This window comes from Pseudonaja textilis, chromosome 3, assembly GCF_049901715.1.
Source record: "Pseudonaja textilis isolate UNSWEBS1 chromosome 3, rPseTex1.2, whole genome shotgun sequence".
NCBI classification, from domain to species: Eukaryota; Metazoa; Chordata; class Lepidosauria; order Squamata; family Elapidae; genus Pseudonaja; species Pseudonaja textilis.
Window position 1 is genome coordinate 103,857,166 of NC_141992.1, and position 22,252 is coordinate 103,879,417.

General features: G+C 41.2%; 1 protein-coding gene and 1 long non-coding RNA gene across 7 annotated transcripts in view; both read right to left on the reverse strand.

Annotated features, from left to right (window-relative positions):
* Positions 1–2,343: 2,343 nt before the first annotated feature.
* NUF2 (NUF2 component of NDC80 kinetochore complex) overlaps positions 2,344–22,252 on the reverse strand; it is a 39,546-nt gene continuing 19,637 nt past the window's right edge. For all 6 annotated transcript variants that reach the window (XM_026703417.2, XM_087932001.1, XM_026703416.2 and 3 more), the window contains exons 8-14: positions 19,138–19,234; positions 12,852–12,914; positions 8,877–9,014; positions 7,510–7,650; positions 5,487–5,662; positions 3,704–3,839; positions 2,344–2,735 (exon numbers count right to left, since the gene is read on the reverse strand). In XM_026703417.2, coding sequence (XP_026559202.1) covers positions 2,616–2,735; positions 3,704–3,839; positions 5,487–5,662; positions 7,510–7,650; positions 8,877–9,014; positions 12,852–12,914; positions 19,138–19,234 — 871 coding nt within the window. In that variant the 3' untranslated portion in view covers positions 2,344–2,615. The remainder of the gene's footprint in view (positions 2,736–3,703; positions 3,840–5,486; positions 5,663–7,509; positions 7,651–8,876; positions 9,015–12,851; positions 12,915–19,137; positions 19,235–22,252) is intronic.
* LOC148126242 (uncharacterized) lies at positions 15,133–16,586 on the reverse strand. Its single transcript, XR_015743362.1, has 2 exons — positions 16,521–16,586; positions 15,133–15,637 (listed from the first exon to the last, which is right to left on the reverse strand). It is a non-coding gene; the product is annotated as an uncharacterized LOC148126242 (long non-coding RNA).

Here is a 22,252-nt window from a genome sequence, read left to right on the forward strand (position 1 = left end):
TTTCTTTTTCGGTTCGTAAGACCGAGCGTTTTTCTTTTTCTTTTTCTCCTTTTCTCTCCCTTTTGTATATGTAATGTCGATGTTTTTAATTGTAAATTCAATAAAATTTACTTATAAAAAAAAATGGCATTTTGATACAACCACAGCATTCCTCAATGTGGAATTAAATGAAGAAATTTTACATGGTTCAAGCACCAGGGTATGAAAGTGAAAAGCCTAACACTATATAAATTGAACAAGGCCATTTATGGGCTGAAGCAGTCAGCCAGGAATTGGAATATCTGTCTAGATGCTGCATTAAAGGGTCTTGGGTTCAAAAGTTGCAAAGTTGATGCTTGCACATATATTGGAAAAATACAAGGTGGGGATTGTCAATTGTTAGCAATTGTGGATGATCTTTGCTTTATTCAAAGGATGTGTCACAGAAAAAGGGATTTGTTAACCAAATAGAGAGAAAATTTGAATTAAAAGGTTTGGGTGAGGACAAAAATGACTAAGCTATTGGGTCACGGGTGGGATCCTACCGGCACTACAACTGGTTCGGTCAGCATGTGTTTTGCATGGGTGCTCATGCTTCATGTGCATGCGCACTGTTGCCAAATCACTGGCTCCTGAAAGCATTCAGCTTCTCCTGCTGACGCGCAGCACTCAGCTGTGCCACACAAAGCAGCAATAAAGCACAGCCTGCAGCCTGGGCGGGCAGGTGGGCCAAACAGAAAACCAGAGCATCACAGCGAACTGGTTCAATCTCAGCTGCTCTTTGGAGCTACCAGTTCGGTAGAACCAGGCTGAACTGGTAGCATCCCACTCCTGCATTGGGTGGAGTGCACCATCCATATTAAGTTATTCAGTTTTATGTCTATCATGAAGGGAGGAGTGTCAGTATAGTTTAAGAATTAGAATAGACATGGTAACCGGTCAGCCAATGGGGACAGTTTGGATAGACATGGTAATAGGTCAGTCAAGGGGGCTGTTTGAATAGGCATGGCAACTGATTGGCCAATGGGGACTGTTTGGAAACTGAAACATGGTATTCATTTGTAATGGGGCCTTAAGAGAGTTTGGAGTCTGGGCGTGGCTTAGACTTGCTGAACTGTGTATGAGTTGGTTTGTACTCTGTCAGCTAGGCCTCTGTATCTCTCTACTCTGTAATGACTTACTTCTATGAATATTGCTTCTGTGTACCTGATTTTGTATGCTGATTTCTACTATATGGTATTGTATATAAAAAAATAGCTTTCTTATATAGATGAATCCTGCAGAATTATTTGTGTGCTGCTTGGATGTGCTGCAAACTCTGACATATGTCCCAGAGAAGTTCCTTTCCTACTGAAGCACCGTATCTTTCCGGAAGAGTGAAGGCCCGGCTCTCTGGAGAACTTCTGTCGTTAGTATGATTCTGTTCTTACATTGCAGCTATATTGTTCAGCTGTAAAATATCTAACCTAAACATTACAGTGCAGGGTTCCCCATTTCAAGAAGGGTTTTATTGATATTACTTACTTGAATAAAGGCAATTGTATATGTATACAATTACAAAAACATTTGAAAAGTTATTGTTTTATCTATTATAGTACTTCATTAAAATGAGTAAAACAATAACTTTTATGGATTTTTATTGAATATAAATCTAATCTTTATTAAAATGCTGAATTTGAGGTTGCTAATTAATATTGAGCTAAAGATTCCTTTAGATAAAAATTAGCAATTTTTATAAAAAAAATATCCATGTTATATTCTTTATAAACACATCACCATTAATGCATCAGAAAGAGATTAGCAAATTTGGTTTATGTAGAAAAATGAAACATGTAGGTTAATGAGTCTTAACTTTTATTTTTTAGCAGATTTCTAAATCATATGTAAGCCCTCTATCAGAAACATGATGCAGTGGGCACCTTAGCTCAGGCAAGTCATTCAGATGATGTTCATAGGACCCCAATTTCAAGATTAAATATTCCTAGCTTGGTGTGCTCAACTCAAATGTTTGCAAGATTTTCTGCAAGGCCAAGATCTTGTAGAATTTAATAATCTTCTGAGATTTGGGCTGTTAAAATAATTTGTGGTAGAGCAGGGCTGTCAAACTCTTGGCCCATGGGCCAGATGCGTCACATGCTGGCCACGCCCACATCCAGTTTAGCAAAGGGGAAAAAAGTCTCAATACATCATGTGATACTGCTGTAATGACGTGAGTCTGATACTCCTGTACTACAGGAATTATCTGCAATAGTATGCATAAGATCTTGAAATTCAAAAACTTCAATGGCCAATATTTGTTGCTGAAACTTCAGGTGATTTTTTTTTTTACAAAGTGGTTAAAAAGAACCAGTCTAACAGAGAAAATGTTGAGTTAGGGTTTATAAACTTTTAGATTCACAAATCTTTATTATATGACAAAAGAAAATTTAGAAATATATGTCCATTATCCGCCGAAAGCAAATTCAAGTTTGCATCTCTCAATACTACTCATTTAAGAAAATATTAACATAATGGAAACCAGAAAATAGTCATTTGACACTTCAACAGAAATTTGTAAGCTCTATAGTTCTGCAATTAACAGGCTACTTGATATTTTTAGCTCAAGAAAATGATATAAAATACTTAGAATTACAATATCACAAAAGTCCAATTAATTGATCAATTTTGTCTTCTCTCGATGATATGTAGCTGTTCATTGTCCTGGCCAGATTTTCATGGTATTTCTCCAAGCCAACCCTCAAGCTGAGGTAGATCTCCTTAAAGAGGTAGAAGATCAGCAGATGTTATTTTTTATAAGAGACATGAGATGTACATACACACACACTCATTCCCTTAAGAGATGTATTTTTCAATGTTAAGTACAAGGAACAGACATTTGCCAAACCTATCAAACATCTTTTAAAAAAAAGTTTGGAATGAAAGTGTTCAGAGTCTCTTCTCATCCATACAACTTCTCAAGAGTAGAGCTGTTTAATTTCTTTAGGCTTGAGAATTCAATCAGCCTTATCAAGGACAATCCTACTCAAGGTACATTTTGGCTGAGGGCTGCCAAGGAATTTTAAGTAGCAAAATGGGTCAAAAGTCATACTGCACACATTTGTTCCCTTCAAACTTTCCCAGCTATATGAAATAAGAACTGTGCAAGTGTTTGACTATCTATTTTATCTATATTTCCAGGGCAAAGAAATGGAATGCTGATGCCACGTGAAGTCTTGTGCAACACTTTTTCTATCTTTATTCTAGAGCCATTTAAGGGCTGGCTGTACATGATTGTGAAATCTTAAAAACACCAGCCATTACTCTGCAGCATATCATTTAGGAGTTGATCTGTAAAGAATATTTAACCATGCATATATATGGAAGGAAAATATATGGAAGGAAAATATTCTGTAGTATCAGAATTCAACAGTGCCCACTTCCTGGATAAGTCATTGAATGAATGTTTGTATTACTGTGCTGTTTAAATCACATTTGGGTATTATGCCAGGCTAAGCGCTCAGCAAATGAATGCCTGGACAAGGCCAGCCAATGTTACTCAGATGATACCTGCCCCCCTGGAAGGTTTGGCATACTCAGTCTCAATGTCTGCAGGGACCGAAACCAATGTATAGCTCTATACATAGAAGCTTTCACCCTGCAGATGACATGAGCAGGCTGGATAACTTCATACCTGAAGAAGTTTTAACAAAAGCCACATCAGCAAGTGTCTGCTGCACTCACTCACCTTCTCTTTCACCTTCTCTTTCCCAATACTGTCACTGAGCTGTTGAATGGCACCTTTGAGTTGCATGATTTCTGTGTCTGTTGCTGTCAGTTTTTCACAGACAACTCCTCTCTTCTCTTGAAATTTATTGCAGCATCTAGAAAATATTTTTACTATTTAGAAACACCATTCACAAATTAAGATTTAATTAATCTTTTTATGAAGAAAAAAGTGGGTCATAAAAAATAAAAAGCTAGGGTGTTATGGTTTATTGTTTAATGGTGGAACTAAGTTCCATTCCTTCTATGTAATTTGGGATAGGGATTTGGAAAACATCAACCAGCCCTAATTCTCAAAAGCAGACAGGACTGGAAAATGGTGCAAGTTCCTTCCATTTCACTCTGTATAGTGGATGGGGTGGAAGAAAAAAAGAGAATGGTGCCAAGTATTTCTGCATCTTACTGATCAACTCCTTGAAGTATCAGGTGGCAATAAAGGATAGCTTTTTAGTCTCTTAGGAATGTTATCTGAATACAGCACTACTTTCTGTTGTAAATATTGTCATGTGTCTCTATTGATGACAAAACTGTCTAGGACCAAGCATAATTTCCCATTTTGCTTGCATTCCTTTGGGATCCAAATCTCAATTTCCCAACAGACCTTTAAGTGTTTGATAATGAGAAAAATGACAGTGAAATTATGAATGATTCAGGAACAGCAAATAGTTGTTGTCATGAAGTTATTCCACTGTTACTTTTCTCAGGGAGCTAAAGAATAGAAAAGCAGCATGAAGTTCAAACTATACTGAAAATTATGTCTTCAAGAACATACCTATTTACTAAAAGCAGTATATTTTAGTGTGTTGTAGAACAGGGCTGTCAAACTCCCGGCCCACGGGCCAGATGCATTATGCACGGGCCAAGCCCACACCAAGTTTAGCGAAGGGGAAAAAAGTCCCAATACATAATGTAATGCCGCCATGATGTGAGTGTGACACCCTGTTGTAGAAAGTCAGCGCCTACCCTCCTAGAAGAATGAAATATTTTGGGAAATATTAAAAAAGGCAGAATATTATTTTCCCAAAGGGAGAACTGGAGAAATATGTTTTTTAGAGGCAGATGTCAGCCTTAATAGCCCACAGCAGATGTCAGCACTTAAGAGAAAAAGAGCATATTGAAAAAGGAAGACATGTATCTAGATAGCTCTATTCATAGGCAAGGCAAATACTGTAAGCAGATATCCATTTAAGATAGGATATTTTGAAATTCTCTGCAGCAAAGTCTGAACAAAGGCAGAATGGTAGGATTAGCCCTCACTCAAGATCCAACACAGGAAAAGGCATTAAGACACAATAGGAATTGCCCAACACCCTTTCAGAACACAAGCCCCTTCATTGCACCATCTCAGAGCAGTCCAAACTTCAACCAAACCTGGAGCTCAAACACCTAGGATTTGCATTTCCTCTTTTGCCTAGACAGCCATGACCCCATAGGAATCTGACAACAGCCAATAGAATATATGTTCTTGCACAAGAACAAGAAGCTCAAGTGCGAAGCCCAAAGAAGGTATAAAAACCACCCACTCTCAACTCTTGTCAGAACCACAAAACCCATGCGGTTTTGCTTCATCAATAAGCCTTTTCAATCAACCTCCATGTTTTTAGTATCTTTCTCCCAGCTTGGAACTGAACCAGATGGGTATTTCTTCCCACTGTGTTTTCTTCAAATTGCTAATTTTGAATTGTATCAAAGGTGTTGGCAGAATAAGCATAATTAAACAATGATCTAAATGCCAGTATTCATACTCAGTTATCGCCTGTTTCTGTAGTTCAGTATTCTCACATATCTTTTTAAGTTTGATTTCAACAGCAGCAAGTTTTTCACGTTTAACTGTGACTAATCTCTTCAATGACATTTCCTCTGTCTTAGCATTCTTCAGTCCACTTTTGCTATTCTCAATCTGGTCCTCTAACATTCTGATCTGAAAAACAAGTGTTTTAGAATGCAAGTAGCAGACATGTCATTAATTAGTGAAAATACTACTTCAAATGCTATAGAGTTAAACAAATGCAACATCTGAGCAATCCACATTTAGTAAGCCAATTTATTTTGGAAAAAAACTTTTGAAAGAGGTGTAATATTTACATAATATTCTTGCAAAAAGAAAACAATTAGAGTATATATAGATATTCACTATTGTTTCCCCAAGGTTACAAAGACTGCTTTTCAAATGTTTTTTAGAGTTGTTCTATTATGGATTCTTAAAGGAATGTGCTATTCTGCTCATAACAGATTGCTAAATGAGCTATTAATGCAATATGAAAACCCATGCATTGTGGAAGAACAATCTACAGGTAATCCCCAGGTTACAAGTGTTCCCATTACAAATGTTCGAAGTTATGCAATTAGCGCCCCATAGCGTTTACAAACAATCCCTGAAATTATGAAATCTCATAATTATGAATATTGCTCTGCAACATTTCCCCTGCCTATTCCCCCCCACCCCCCACTCAGACTTCACAGGCATTTTGCCTGTGAAGATTTATTTATCTTGCCAAGATCTCTGTTGCGCTTTCTTTGCCTGCTTCATTGCTTCAAGCTTTTGCTGCATTCACAGAGAACAGAGAGCTTGTGCTGCTGATCTTGTGTGATCTCGCACTTTAGGCCTCTATTCTCTTGGAATTGAGGCCTGGACATTTGCAAACGGAGGGAAGGCGGTCCTAAAGGCCTTCCCTCTGTTAGCTGTTTCCTTGCCAAAGCCTGCAGGAGATTGCGTTCTTGTAGGCTTTGGCAGCTCTTTTCAAAAAGCTTTTGTTAGCACCAGCGGAGCTTGGGAGGAGAGGGTGTCCCCCTCTGAAGCTCTGTTCCTACTGGCAAGGGCTTTTTGAAAAGGGCTGCTGAAGCCTAAAGAGAGGTAATCCTCAAGTGCTTTGGCGACGTGGATTGCTGGAGCCCCCAAAGGCCACGTGCAGCCCTTCAGGTCTCCTTTCTCGCTAGCGGTTCACTTGATGAGGTCTCCAGTGACAAAAAAGTCCTCATCAAGCCCGTTGCTGATGAGAAAGAAGGAAGCAGGCAAAGAAACACGGTGGAGAGGAGACAGCTCTTCATAAAGTTACCTGGTGTGGCAGGATGGGGGTGGAAGCAATTGTGGGGACCCCATGGGAGGGAGATAAGGTATCTGTGGGTTGGGGGAGGCCTTGGGTTGTCTGAAGTAGGTGGCCTGTTTGATCACTAGCCCCAATGGCCTTCTCCACCCCAAGATACCTCATGTATCTACCCTCGCATTCGATTAGTGAATGCATGGGCGAAAGGTGGGAGTGATCACATTCAAAGTATGAGATTCACTCCCACAAATCCTCAGGTTACAAACGGAATGGGAAGGTTCCATTATATTCATAACTCAAGGACTACCTATATTACTTTGCTAAGAGTTTGTCTGGATGAGTTGCTGCTAGTAAAACTGGGGGTCTCAGGCAAAATCTTACTTTGCCTCAATGTATCTTAAGTATGATTTTGCCTTCCAATCCATTTCCCGCAGGGCTATAAGTTTTTCCCCCAGTTCAGATTTAATATAAATTTAGAAAAATGGGTTTTCATTACCTCCCTCTAATTTGAAGAGGAACTTGGTAAACTTCAGCAAGTGTGTGTGTGTGTGTGTGTGTTCATGTACACGCTTACTTTAAAACAAGCAAAAAAAAAAGTCCTATTTCCTTTATGAGCCCTCTAACGCTGTGCTGAATCCACTATTTCAGACTATATTCTACTAAGAATGAGTACCTCAAAATATTTTATCAACAAGCTTGATAGATATAGTTGAATAGCACACACCTGGCCCAATATATTTGATAGCTTATCCATATTTGCTCCTTGTGTTTGCATTTTCTTTCTATAAAATTGGACCTCCTGTTGACACGATGGAAACATCTCTACCAAGTCTCTATAAGATTCGTACTTCTCAATTACTTCTTGCTTTATAATAAAAGAAAAAGGAATTAAGGAGATTGGTATAGGTGGAGCTGCAACATTCATAATATGCATGTAGCCACATGAAACTGTCTAATCAGTCTTGTGTTCCAAATCCAAAGTACTATAACTGTCAGCAATTCCTTTCTTCTATCTTTTATTTTGTCATTTAAAGTTTTCTACCATGTTACAGGTTATCTTATTTTTGATATAATGAATTTTCAGATCCAAATAACATTTCACATCTCAATCATTGATATTTTATAATTAGGATAAATATCAAGGGGAAAAAATATTTTTCCTGTTTTTCTCTAGAGGTTCATTAACATTTCTGTGCTGCACAAGATACACGTCTGTCTCCAGGGCAGGCCATTATTTTTCTCAGCTGCAAATTTGCTGATCAATAGTGGGCAAACAAGTTGGCAGTATATTAGGCTCTATTGGTGCCCATCAAGATGAAACTAACAATTGATGAAGTGTATTTCTGAGCAAAAAGAAATATGTATGTATCGATATACCTGCTTGTCTTTTTACTCTTTATATCACAAGAATGATAAACTTTTATTATGCTCCACAAATACTAGAGAGATTAAAAACAACAAATCTCAACCATTCACTGGAAAGAGGAGCAAAATTACACAGTTGCTCAATTTTTAAAATGTGGTGAAGCAATAGTGTGACATTCTGGTGCTTCAGCACTTGGCTCAAGCAAAAAAAAAAAAAAGCCTAGGAGACAGGATGTAAGAGATCTTGGCAACAGAGAGCAGACCGCTGTATAATGCCTGTGGCAAATTTACTGCTGCAAACCTGTCTTCACAACAGTTCCTTCAATGGAGTTATCTGAGCTGGAAATAAACTGGTTGAAATGATGAAGAGCTAAATAATTTGGGAACCAAATTTCGGAACATTACTACTCCTGAAGGACTGTGAGGACATGCATTTAAATATTTCTGTAGGCATAAAAAAGCTAGAAGAAAGTTGAGACAGTGGTCAAATTTTGCACTAATTATACCTTTCCACTGACTTTCATTATTACAACAAATATGTAACATACAATCAACTGAATTAATTTTGAAAAATGTATATTCTTATGAAGTTAACTTAATTTTAGGAATCCATAGAAGCTGAAGCTATAGGAGGCAAATCTGACAAATACTTATTTTGTTATAAATTGTAACTGCTATGATAAACTTTAAAAGAAAACAGAAAATGCCCTTAATATTAAGATTCACCTTGTCTTTTTTAATCTTCTGCTGTGTCTGCTTCATCCGTTCCCTGATATTAGTGAGTGTCTCTGGAGACTCTGTAATCCTGGACTTCAGTTGCTCTTGTTCTTGTTTTAGATAACAGACTGCCATTTTCAGATCGTTCTGTTTATTGAGAAATATTTTTTTTAATCCTAATGTAGTTTAGAATCATTTGATTATCAAATAAATCTTAAGCAGCTAAATTGTCAGTGTTTGTGTATACATTTTGCAGAGAAGGATTAAGAGCCCAACACATAGTCATTTCTTTTAATATGAATAAATTGCAGGACTGTTAATTTCCCTATAGGAAATACACAAAAAGATAGCAAGGCATTCTTAAATATAAAGTTCTCCATTTGACTGGATTTAAGATTGCATTTTCATTGCATTGCACTGTTTTTGTACTTAAATATTTTGTCAATATTTTTTCTGCAGATTTAGAGGCTGGAGAGTGTTGTTGCCAAAACCAGATACTTATTTATGCTTTTACACTGAATTATTGCAGTTCCTTGTCTCTTTTTGTTAAGGGACTTGGAGATTGCAGCACACATTCCCAAATGCATAAAACATTATACTGAGGTTGGCCTCCAAGTTTTACATGCCTGAACCGTTTATGCTCTTGTGCACTGTTTATTGAACATAAGTGTTTATAAAGAGGTCGGATGCCCATGTATTACTGATGCTAGTAGTGAATTTGAACAGAAAGAATTGGATTAGGTAACCTGTAAGGACAGTTGCTATATTCTATGATGATGATGCTGTCAATGGTATATTTTGTCTGTAATTGTTTGATGTGTTTGCCATGGGTTTTCTGTCTTCAAAGGGTTAAAGGAAGACTTGTTGTTTGATGGAAGAGTATGAGTTTGATTCTGTTTATGATTACTTTTTCTATTATGTATACTAAAGAGTAATTATGATAAACTTAATTTACATTTTGAATGAGTGTAATTCCCAGGGTCAGTTAATCAGTCTGATAGAATACAAATAGCCTTTTTGGCAGCCACCCAGCATCAGGCTGCTGAAAAGGAAAAGCAACCCATTTCTTTCAATATTGAGGTAGATTTCGAAAGAACATGATTCCTCTCCCGTGATCATTAGATGGCATCAAAGAGTCAGGGTATTTTGTTATGTTTTTGCCATCACCTAGTGATTCCTGAGAATTTTGAAGCTGCAAAATTCTGCTGTTGCAATATCTAGAACTTCCAAACCTGTTCTGGATTCTGGACTGACAAAAGCATGCATATGGTGGGACAAGAACTCAGTTTCCAGGTTTCAAGCCCAGTACCTTAACCATTACACCAAACCGGTGTACTATAGAACAGACAATAATGGATACTGCTTTATTAAAAAAAAAGTAAGTTCAGAATAAATGTAAAGTGGGAGTATTTGCAACAGTAGTCTCCTGGGAAACAGGAGGGGGATGAAACTGTTACCATCAAGGTCAGGACAAATGTGCTGACCCTTACCCTCCCTGTTATCTCCTGTCAAATGTCCTTGCCCTGCACTTCTTTGTTAATATGGGGGGGAGGGGGGGGAATGAAATGCAATTTGGTAACTCTAACTCACAAGACAGGGAAACCAGGCAGCATTCAGAACAACCTTGTTTCTTATTCATCTTCAAGATGGGGAGGAAAGTATCATTTTACATTCAGAGCTGACTTCATTTCTGAACAATACCATATAGGATTTTTGTTGAAAATTGTAGGCCAAAACTAGATGATACTGGTGGGCCTCATGTATTATGCCATTTTTAATGCAATGTAGCTTGCGTTGAAAAAGTACTCTATTTCCCTACCTGATGTAGAGCTATAGAAGATGCTATTCATGATTCACAGCAATACTATAGTATATATAACATCCCTCATTTCTATCACAAAGAGAAAAAGTGCCTACATTAGAACAAATCAGATCAAATTAACCTGTGATATAAATGACCACAGATTTTCTCACAATTTAAAATCCTTTTCTATGAACACTGTATTGCAGGTGTTTTTCTTGTGTTTGTTTAGGGCTGTAAATTGATTTAAACTGGTGGCAGACAGATTACAACAAAAAAGAATAGATGGAAAAGAAATTGGTCTATCTCTGTCCATACAGCATTTCTGAACTGAGCATTCATTATACAGAGGGATGGATTATTTGCCAGAAGATAAAATTTCACTTCAAAGGGGGTATGTCAGATTATACAGGGATGTATGTTAGTACATATCTGCAAATTCTTAAACCAAATGCATATCTTCCCAAGAATGTAAAGCAACTGCATGTAAAAGATAAAAGACTAGGCTGTTTCAAAAAGTTGCAAACTGGTATTACTTGCACCCCCTTACATGTTTTCAACTACCTTTTTGTCTTTGAATTCAAAGTGCTGGTTTCTGATGTATGAATGAATGAATGATGTGGTTCCAATCTTCAAAAACCAAGGAAAAACATGTTTTGCTTGATGCACTATGCAAATATATTGTGCCTTGAAGCTTACCTGAATCATTCTAGAGAGCACAGTGTCACTTAAGCAAAATGGGTGGAAATGGGTTTTGATAAAGAAAAACCAAAGGTGGCTTAAGGGACAAATAGGACAATGCTGGTATAACATATCTGTTTTTTCTCTCCTTCTCCCCATCTCTATATGGTTAGTTTTCCTTCCCTCCCACCCTAAAATACCTGTTACGACAGTGACTCTGGGCCTGGAACCTGACAAAAAATGCATTAAAAATTATTTAAAAATAAAACACACCTTGATCTGGGCAGGGGATGCCTGAACTCATACAGAAAGGCTTGCACATCCCCAATGGAAAAAAATCTCACTTCACAAGTGATACAAGCATGAAGTGGAGGCTGTGAGTTCAATCCTATGTAGAAGCTAATATAAGCAGGGGGTTGGACTAGATGACCTCCAAAGTTCCTTCCAACTCTGTTATTCTTGAATAAAATTTGACAGACTTGAGCACTGGGCCCTGGCTAACAAGATGCAGTTCAGTGGGGGGAAAGTAAGGTCCTGCATCCAAGTAGGAAAAAAATCAAATGCATAAGCATAAAAATAGGCTGTACCTGGCTCAACAGTAGTAACTATGAGAGGGATGTAGGTGTCCTTGTGGACCATCACTTAAGTATGAGCCAGCAGCAACCAAAAAAGCCACTGAAGTCCTGGGCTGCATCAATAGAAGGGTAGCATCAAGATCACAAAAAGTGATAGTACTGCTCTGTACAGCAGTAGTGAAGCCACACTTGGAATACTGCATCATGTCCTGGTCATCATGAAACAAAAAAGATGCTGAGACTCTGTTAGGAATGATAGTCACCTAACAGTTGGGTTGGCAATATATAAACCAAGACAGTAATTTAATACTGTTGTATCTTTAAGAGAATGCTGTAATTATGAATACCTCAACAGACTCTAGTGCAGAGAACAGCAACACAGATGATAAAGACTTTGGAGGCTAAATCGTACGATGAATGGTTAAGAGAATAAGGTATGCCTAGCCTATTGAAGAGAAGGACTAGGGATGACATGATAGCTGTCTTCCAGTGCTTGAGGGGCTGTCACGAAAAAGAGTGGTTGACTTATTCTCCAAATCACCCAAGGGCAGGACAAGAAGCAATGGGTGTAAGATCATTAGAGATCCAAACTGGAACTAAGGAGAAATTTCTAAATAGTGAGAACAATTAACTAATGGAACAATTTGCCTCCCAGAATTGTAGGTGCATCATCCCTGGAGGTCTTCAAGAAACAATTGGACAACCATTTATATGGTATGATGTAAGGTCTCCTGCCATAGGCAGGGGGTTGAACTAGAAGACCTCCAAGATCCTTCCAGCCCTATGATTCTAAAATATAACCCTGAAAATTTTTTCAAAGAATCTCACATTATACAGTATGTAAACTATTATGGATAAGCATATACTCTTATCAGGTTTTGAAATTAGATTCTTAAATTTATTGATCTTTGCTTAAATGCTACTTACTAAATTTTGATTTTTTTCTGCAATTTCCATTCTTTTTTGGTGGATTGCTTCTTGTAAAACATTCTACAAAAAAAATGCATGACAATTAAGAACATTTGCAATGCTTATACAGTAATCTGTCCCAATCCCAGAAGACTTTTAAGTGACAAATAGCAATACACAAAGTAAAAGTATTGTATTATAAAAGCCAAACCTTAAATATAAAGGATAAACAGGCCCACTAAGGATCTAGAGGCCAAAAGGTTGCTAAAACAATATAGGCTTGGCTTGCTTACTGAACATTAACAAGGTAGGGAGTGGGAAGAGTTTCAGAAAATGTGCATGGGAAATCTAGATGACTCAAATGGATTTCAATCCTCCCGAAGTGTTGTATAGTATGTCACAGTGCTACACCATATACAGCTTTAAAGATAATGACCACTATATTAAATGAGGCTTAGATGCTTACTGGCAACCAATCCACCATTTTAATTCTTCATTATCAAGGCTGTTCCAATCTTGCCACCATATTTTGCAGTCGCTGTACCTTCCACATGATATCCAAAGGCAGCCCCACCCAAAAGCACATTGAAGGAGTCCCATCAGGTTGTGATAGGACAGGAGTTACTGTGGCCATGGCACCCTAGTACAGGTAAAGCTGTAAGCGATACACAGACAAAATCTGGAAGAAAGCTCTTCTGACCATGGCTTCTGACCAGAAGCTTTGAATCCAGGACCCAAGCCAGGGCCCACCTCTTCAATGGGATTACGCATGTGTTTGTTCTCAATTTACATGGCTGCCTATCTCAAGCTTATGATTCTGGGTAGCCAAAAATAATTGGGGATAACTACTGGAACCAATAGTATAGATTCAATGCTTACTGACACCCATAGACTTTATCAGGGTAGGATTTAATCTGAGCTTGTTTCTTCCCATTCAAGATTCCCATGGCATCTTGGCTTGAATCTGGTAAGCAATGCATCCTGATAACACTTCACCTGAACAGATAATTTCTCCCAATAGTTTAATGTGAGATATAAATATCCATATCAATGGATATGTGAATCAATGGATCCTGTAGTGGTGTTCCCATGCACTTAAAGTGTCTATGGACATTCTAAATCATCCAGCTCATGGTTGTCCCAAAGTGCTTTTTTCAAGAGGCAACTGGACTTTCTGGTTTTTCTTTGCAGATGTTTCACTTCTCATCCAAGAAGCTTCTTCAGCTCTAACTGGATGGTGGGGAATGGAAGGATTTATACTCCTTGCAGACAGCTGGACATTTGCATTCTTTAAAGTCACCTGGAGGTTTATCTGTGTCATCAGGGTTACCGGAGTGGTGCAAATTGGTGTGGAGCCTTCTTGGACCTGTTGAAAGGACTGTGTTGCAAATTGGAGATAGATGATGCCATATGCCTCCCCTTCTGTCAGTCTGTTCAATTTTGACACAGATGGCCTCTTTAACCCTTTCAAACCAGCGGTCTGTCCAAAATATGGACTTTTTTGTCTTCAAAAGAGTGGCCTGTGTCTTTTAAATGCAGATGGACTGCCATATCTAGTCCTGATGTGTTTGTTCTCCAATGTTGTGCCATGCATTTATAAAGTGGTTGTTTCATTTTCCAAATGTACAGATCTGTACATGGCTCACTGCACTGTACTACATATAGCACGTTCCTCAGTTTCTGTCTGGGTGTTTTATCCTTGGGGTGGACATGTTTCTGCCTTACTGTATCCTTGGGTTTGAAGTGTGCACATATGTTATGCACATAAGATCCTCTTGAGTTTTTCCCATATGCCTGCAATGTACGGAATGACAATGTTGCTTCGTTTATTGTCCTTGTCATTGTCTGTTACAGCAGAGATCCTGTAGGGTCTTTTTTGAGATCTGATGAAGGCCCAAAAAGAACATAAACACATCAAAAAGAAAATGAACATGAAGAAAAAGAACGTAAACACATCAAGGAAGCCCTCAGAACATGTGACTATCCCAATTGGGCCTTCAGCAAATCTCAAAAAAAAACCTACAGGAGCCTTCTTGAATAAAAAGCGAAACATCTTCAAAGGAAAACCAGAAAGTCCAGTTTCCTCTTGAAAAAAGCACTTTTGGGACACACACCCAAAGACTCCATCATAATAATCATATGGGCAATTCACTGAAATAAAAGATAAACCTCACTCCCAACTCCTGAATGTGAACTAGAATTACAGCATGCTCATTGTTATCAAAAGCTGCTAATAGCTCTACCAAGACTAAGAGACTCCCCACTTCTAGCTCTCATGAAGGTCATCTACCAGAGCAAATACCGTATATAACTCGAGTATAAGCCGACCCGAATATAAACCAAGGCACCTAATTTTACCACAAAAAACTGGGAAAACTTATTGACTCGAGTATAAGCCTAGGGTGGGAAATGCAGCAGCTACTGGTAAATTTCAAAAATAAAAATAGATACCAATAAAAACTTTCACTAGGACAGTTGAGAATAAGTTTGATGTTCACAATTTCCTCTTTGAAAGAGACCAGTAAATAGGGAACAAGAAGATGAAGAAAAAGAAGTGTGTTTTTTCACACTTTTCACACTGCAGTGAACAAAAATGGCATCATAGGAACAGGCTTATTCTCAGTCCAAAGGTTTGTTTCTGATTTCTTCCCTGATTTAAGGGAAATTTGGGAAACGATCTCACTATCATGAAAGGTTTAATTGATTCACTAACCCAAACGAAGATAACAGTGGGAGGCAGGAGTCACACTCTCCCTTGCGAGAAAAAAGCAAGAGCCGTTCTTATGATCTCTCTCTCTCTCTCTCTCCGTAATACAGTCAAACCCTTTCCAGCACACGTGATCCGCCGCCGCCGCTTTGCACCTTGCAAATGCAAAATCCCGGGGTTTTTGCATTTTCAAGGTGCAAAGCGGCGGGGGCGGATCACGCGTGGTCGAAAGGGCTTGACTGTATTACAGAGAGAGAGAGAGAGAGAGAGATCATAAGAACAGCTCTTGCTTTTTCTCGCAAGGGCTGGGCACTGGGGGCTTGCAAGGGAGAGAGTAACTCCTGCCTCCCACTGTCATCATCATCATCTTCTTTTGGGTTAGTGAATCAATTAATTTGGGAAACGATCTCACTATGTCAGTGTTCTCTGCGCGTGGGGCGTTTGGAAGAAAACACCCCGCGGCATATCCACGCACGTGTAAGGGGAATCAGAAATCCCCGCGTTCAACGCCTAGCACGGCAGAAGAGAAAACGCAGCTGTAAGCAAATACTGGGAAAACCTGATTGACCAGAAGGAGGCAAAAGAGGGAGGGGTGGTGGTGGATGGAGGTCCCACTGGTATTTGTGAAAAAACTTGGTCGGCAGCACTTAAAGTCAACGTCCTCGCTCCCACCCACCCACCCACTCAAAGCCACGAAGTCCCCCAATCGCGCAGCCCAGAATCGCCCTCTCAGGGGGCTGCAAAGGCAGCTCGACGTTTCCCGAGACAAGAAGTTCCGCCATGCAATGAAAGCGCCCTGGCTCTAGGCTCGCGGGCTCAGAAAACAACACGAGCCGAGGTGGCTTCGGCTCGCAGCCGTTTCCTCAGCCCCAGCTGCTTTCAGTCCGCTCGGGAGGAGGGGAGGAGGTGGTGGCGGCGGCTCGCGTTGTTTTCTGAGCCCGCAAGCCTAGAGCTCAGAAAACAACACGAACCACCGCCACCACCTCCTCCTTCTCCTCCCGAGTGGACTGAAAGCAGCTGGGGCTGAGGAAACGAGCTGAGCGGAGCCGAAGCCACCTCAGCTCACGTTGTTTTCTGAGCCCGCGAGCCTAGAGCCAGGGCGCTTTCATTGCACAGCGGAGCTTCTTGTCTCGGGAAACACCGGGTGTCATTGCTGCCCCCTGAGGGGAGGGCGATTCTGGGCTGCGCGATTGGGGGACTTCGTGGCTTTGGGTGGGTGGGTGGGTGGGAGCGAGGACGGACAGAGTCCGCGAAGTGGGGCTTGCCTGCCCTTGCTGGCTGCCTCTGCTTCCTTAGGGGCGGGGAAGGGGGCTCATCTGGACCAAGGGTGAGTCTCCCCCTCAGTTTCCCCTGAAGGATCTTCCGTCGCTTTTGCCTTCTCTCTATGTCTTCCCTCTGTTAAAATCCCCCCCACAAACACACATATTTTGGGGGGGATAGATTTCGTGTCTGAGCATTCTCACATGACGGTGGGTCTTCCCCCCCCTAAAAACAGTTAAAAAAAGAAAAAACAATATATCCTCATGCAAGAACTTTTCTGCTTCCGATTACCCCCATGCTTACAAGTTGCAAAAGAAACACGGAAGCAGGGAAGCAGCTGCCCAGCTCCGGAGCTCCACACCATTTTTTTTTTCAGAGGGGAATCTCACTCAAGTATAAGCTGAGGGGGTTTTTTTCAGCACAAAAAATGTGCTGAAAAACTCGGCTTATACTCGAGTATATACGGTAATTCTGTATTTCTCCCATTAATGAATCCCAACCGAAAAGGATCTATATATTTTCATATGTTGAAAGAGTGTCTTCTATTTTTCATCTTAGAATACCTTCAGTTTTAATAAGGCATTTTTCCTTCCAAAGTATAAAGTATTTCTAGTAAGATTAAGATCAGGTTTCACATATCACAATTAGCTAAATGGTTTATAAAGTAACCTATATGTGAATCCAGCCAACTATACTTTATTCAACAAACCAAAGCTAAGAATCTTATTTTACAATGAGACATTAACCCAGCTATTATGAGCATATGAGCCATACAAAGGAGAATAGCCGATCCAATTCAGCTCCTCAGAAGCAGTTTATAATAGCTTTACTAGAAAATAGGGAAGAAATAACCTCAGTGTTATTTATTGTTATTCACTGTAAGTCACACATCTCTGGTACAAAATACCCTGTTTCTCCAACAATACGGCCTCCACCAATAGGAAGGCCCAGCCTGATTTCTAGGCATGAGGTGAAATTAAGCCCTGCCCTCCAAATTTAGGCCTATTTAATCCATGGGTTTCCCCGCCATTTCTCATTGTTCATTAAAACTACACGAGGTAAAGAGAAATGGGGGGAACAGGGGGAGAAAACTTGCCTTTAGGAGCACCCTGCACGTAGAATACCCCAATCTACTACCGATAGAACATTGGCCGATAGAAGCTCCCCGAAGGCAGAGTTACCAGCTGCTTCTATCGGCCGGTAGAAGCGGCCTTGGGGCGAGCGCCCACACACACTCCCCTCGCCACAAAGCTGTTTCTATTGGCCGATGGAAGCTCCCCGAAGGCAGACACCAGCCGCTTCTATCGGCTGGTAGAAGCAACCTCAGGGCGAGTGCCCCCCACATACTCCCTTCGCCACAAACCCGCTTCTACCAGCCGATAGAAGCAGCTGGTGACTCTGCCTTTGGGGAGCTTCCATTGGCCAATAGAAACGGCTTCGTGGTGAGGGGAGTTCATGTGGGCGCTCACCCCGAGGCTGCTTCTACTGGCTGATAGATTTCCTCCCTCACGTGCACCCCCACCTAGAGCAGCCCATGCGCACTCAACTCTCCACAAGGCTGCTTCTACCAGCTGATAGAAGCGGCTGGTGACTCTGCCTTCGGGGAGCTTCCATCAGCCGATAGAAGTGGCCTCGTGGAGAGGTGACCGCACATGGGGCACTCTAGGTTGGAGTGTGTGTGGGGGAGGACATTAAGTCAGCCCCTAAAAGATGTCCTAGCCGTTTTTTCGGGGCTCAAAAAAAAATAAGACCCAGCCTTATTTTATGAGAAACACGGTATAATTATGAGAATGGGAACATACAATTGCAACAAATCAGTGGATATTTTCTAAATCCTAAACCATTAATGTAATATTCTAAAAATATAGCAAGTGACAGTAGAGGTGATCATGACCGTGATGAAGCCTGCCCATCATGGTCATAAAATGGGTCGGTCATATGACCAACAAAATTTCACCAGTTTTTTTGCAGCAGTCATTAAGCAAACACCCAAGTCACTAAGTAAACCAATGGTTCACTAGGGGCACAGTTTTGTTGAAAACCGGAAGTAAATGCCAGATGTTGACAATTGTAAAATGCAATTACATGACCATAAAATGCTGCAAATCACTATGAATGCAGTCAGGGAGAAGGGGTTGCAATCATTGCAATTTCAAATCTGGGTCGAAAGTAGTCCCTGGCAGGTCCATCATCATTTCCAATAGTCACTAAGCAAATTGTTATAAGTCAGGGTCTACCTGTATATAGTTTACTATAAGTTCTTTTAAGCTCTTATGTAACGGACAGCTACACAGCATAGCTTGTGGATATCACATGAACTCTAGTAAGAATACATACTGTTTTCTGCCAATATTCTTGGTTGAGTTTATGCTGTAGTTCTTGAATTTCTTGGGACAGCTCTTTGAACTCTACTTCTTGGTCTGCAGGAACAATACTAAGTATATAGAAATAGTGCTCAGTTTAGAGAAAAATGAATTTCACATATAAATTTAACATACAGAAAGTACATTGTTGCAATATCATGACACATCAGTAGGAAGTCACGTACACAGAAAACCCAATACACATACAATACACATATAGGGCGACACTATAGGAACAGCAACGTGTAAAACCTGAGTTGGCTATAGCATAAGGTGTAGCCATATATGGCAATATTCCCTATTCCTGTCTAACTTCCTCATGTGTAACATACCCCCCCCCCGCTTGCTGCACAATAAAAGAGAGGTGCGTAGTACTATCTGTGCTTCCTCTCAGCGAAACCTTTGTGTCGCTGTCATCTTTGCCACTAAGAGGAGCCCACCCGGACAGTCTGCCTGGGTGCAGGTCGTCAGCTGACTGATTCATCCCGGTACTGGGACCCACAACGCATCAACTGGTGACCCCGACGTGATCGTCTCAACGATACGTCCCCGACAAAGCGTGATTCTTGTCTAGGAATGCGCTTCCTTCACTCCTGTACTACGCACCTGGAATAGGCTCGCGCATCGTAAGTATGGGCTCCTCACTTTCTCAAGTTCAACTCAAGCATAGGGATGAACTTCTCTCTTTAGTGAAGAAGGCAAATTATTTGCAGAAGGCTAACGGCACAAATGTATATCCTCTGTCAAAAAAGTATTTGGATGATTTTTTGAGTTATGTCCAACAACACTGCCCCGCGTATCCCGCGGAAGGCACTCTTAAACGTTCCTCTTGGGAACGGATGGGGAAATGGATGCATGAACCACCCAGGGCTCCGCCTCAGATTATTTGTTCTTGGCATGCCGTTATGGCCGCCCTTAATATTCTCTTTCCTGATGATTCTATCCAGTCTTCCTCAGACCCACCTTCCGCTGAACTCTGTCCTGTTGCTGCCTCGGCACCTCCACCCTACTCCACCCCACCCCTTGACTCTTCTCCGAATCCCTCTTCTCCGTTGCCTCCTTCCGCCATGGCGACAGATCCTCCTGTCCGTAATGCCTTTCAATCGGCTTTGGCGGAAGGAAAGCTATCTGTGGATGATCTTTCTTGTTTCCCTATGATTCTTCAAACCCCCGCTGCTGGGGGTAATCCTGTCCCTCATTATACCCCATTGGAGTGGACTTTGTTAAAGGAATTAAAAACTGCTGCTTCTAAGTATGGCATCGACTCCCCGTATACCCGCCAACTTTTAGCCAACATTTCTACGCATCATCTGGTTCTTGCTTCAGAGTGGAAAGCTATTGCTTCTATGCTTCTCTCTCCTGCTTCGCTTGCCACCTGGCACAATGAATTTTGCCTCAGTATTAACGCTGCTGCTGCAGCCGGACTACCAGCAGGAGTTACTCTTGATCATCTCTTATGCCAAGGTACGGTGCAAAACCCCGCGCAAGAGATCACTATGGGAGCGGGGGGGTACCCGATTATGAGGGAAGCTGCGCTAAACGCCTTCAAGCGGCTCCCTAACACCTCTCAACCTACCCACTCCTTTACTTCTATCCTTCAAGGGCCCTCTGAACCCTATACCTCCTTTATTGATCATCTCACAGATGCCATTAGCAGGCAGGTGGATAATATTGCCGCTCAGAGTGAACTTCTCATGCGTTTAGCCGTTGCTAATGCTAATGTGGACTGTCAGAAAATTCTCAAGCCCCTTCAAGTCTTGCCAACTCAAAATCTTGCGGATTTATTCGCGCGTGCCAGGAAGTAGGCACGGAATCTCACCACACTGCGGCTTTAGCTTCAGTTCTTTCTTCTACTCTTGCTTTGTCCACCTCTCGCCTGAAGGGAAATTGTTATAATTGCGGGAAGCCTGGCCATTTTCGTTCACAGTGCCGTGCTCCGGGTGGCGGCAGCGCCCCTCGTGGGCGCGGCCAGCCCCCCGGTTCTAAACCAAAAACTGTGTGCCCGCGCTGCCGCAATGGTTTCCATTGGGCCAGCCAGTGCCGCACCAATCCCCGCCCGGCTCAGCAACAGCCGGAAAACTAGTTTCGGGGCCAACAGCTAGCCCCACTCCAAAGGCTGTACCTACTTCCTTGCCAGTCCTTCTATCCGAATCCATAGTCTATGAGGATCCTGGATCTGTCGTCACCCTTCCTCTGACAGTAGCATTTCCTGTCCCTTCACAGCACCCTTTGCTGATTATTCCTAACTCCACCCTGACTATTGAAGGAGTGGTGGCAGCCCCGTTCCTCTATGATGATCAATCTTTAGCTAATCTTTCCCTGGCCTGCATAGGGGACCGCCCTTTCTCAATGGCCAAGGGTTCTATTGTTGCCACCCTTGTCATTCTTCCTCCCCCTTCTGATTTGTTAGCTTTGGATTGCCCAGTGGAAGGAAATAAGCCCATGATGACCGTCCAATTAAATGGTCGTCTCTTTACAGGGTTGGTTGATACAGGCGCAGACATTTCCGTCATCCGTACCTCTGAGTGGCCCCCTACCTGGCCAACCAAAGAATCCCCCTCTGTCCGGGGAGTCGGTGGTGTTCAAACAGCAAAGGTCAGTTCTAGGTGGCTTTCTGCCACTTCTGCTGGCGTCTCCACTACTGCTTACATTCAACCTGTCATCCTTCCTCTTCACGTTAATCTGTGGGGACGGGACCTTCTCTCTCAATTTCATGCCACGCTAACAATTCCTTAGCCAATGGCAACTCTTACCCCTCTCAAACTTCAACTCAAATCTTCAACTCCAGTCTGGATTGATCAATGGCCACTACCTGTAGAAAAACGATCAGCCTTACAGGGTTTAGTCAAGGAACAACTTACTTTAGGTCACCTTGAGCCATCACAAAGTCCTTATAATACTCCTGTCTTTGTCGTAACAAAGAAATCAGGGAAATGTAGGCTCCTTCAGGATTTGAGGGCCATCAATACCATCCTCCAACCCATGGGGGCGCTACAATGCCGCTTGCCTAATCCTAATATTATTCCTCATAATTATGACCTCATTATAATTGATCTGAAGGACTGTTTTTTCTCTATACCTTTGAATAA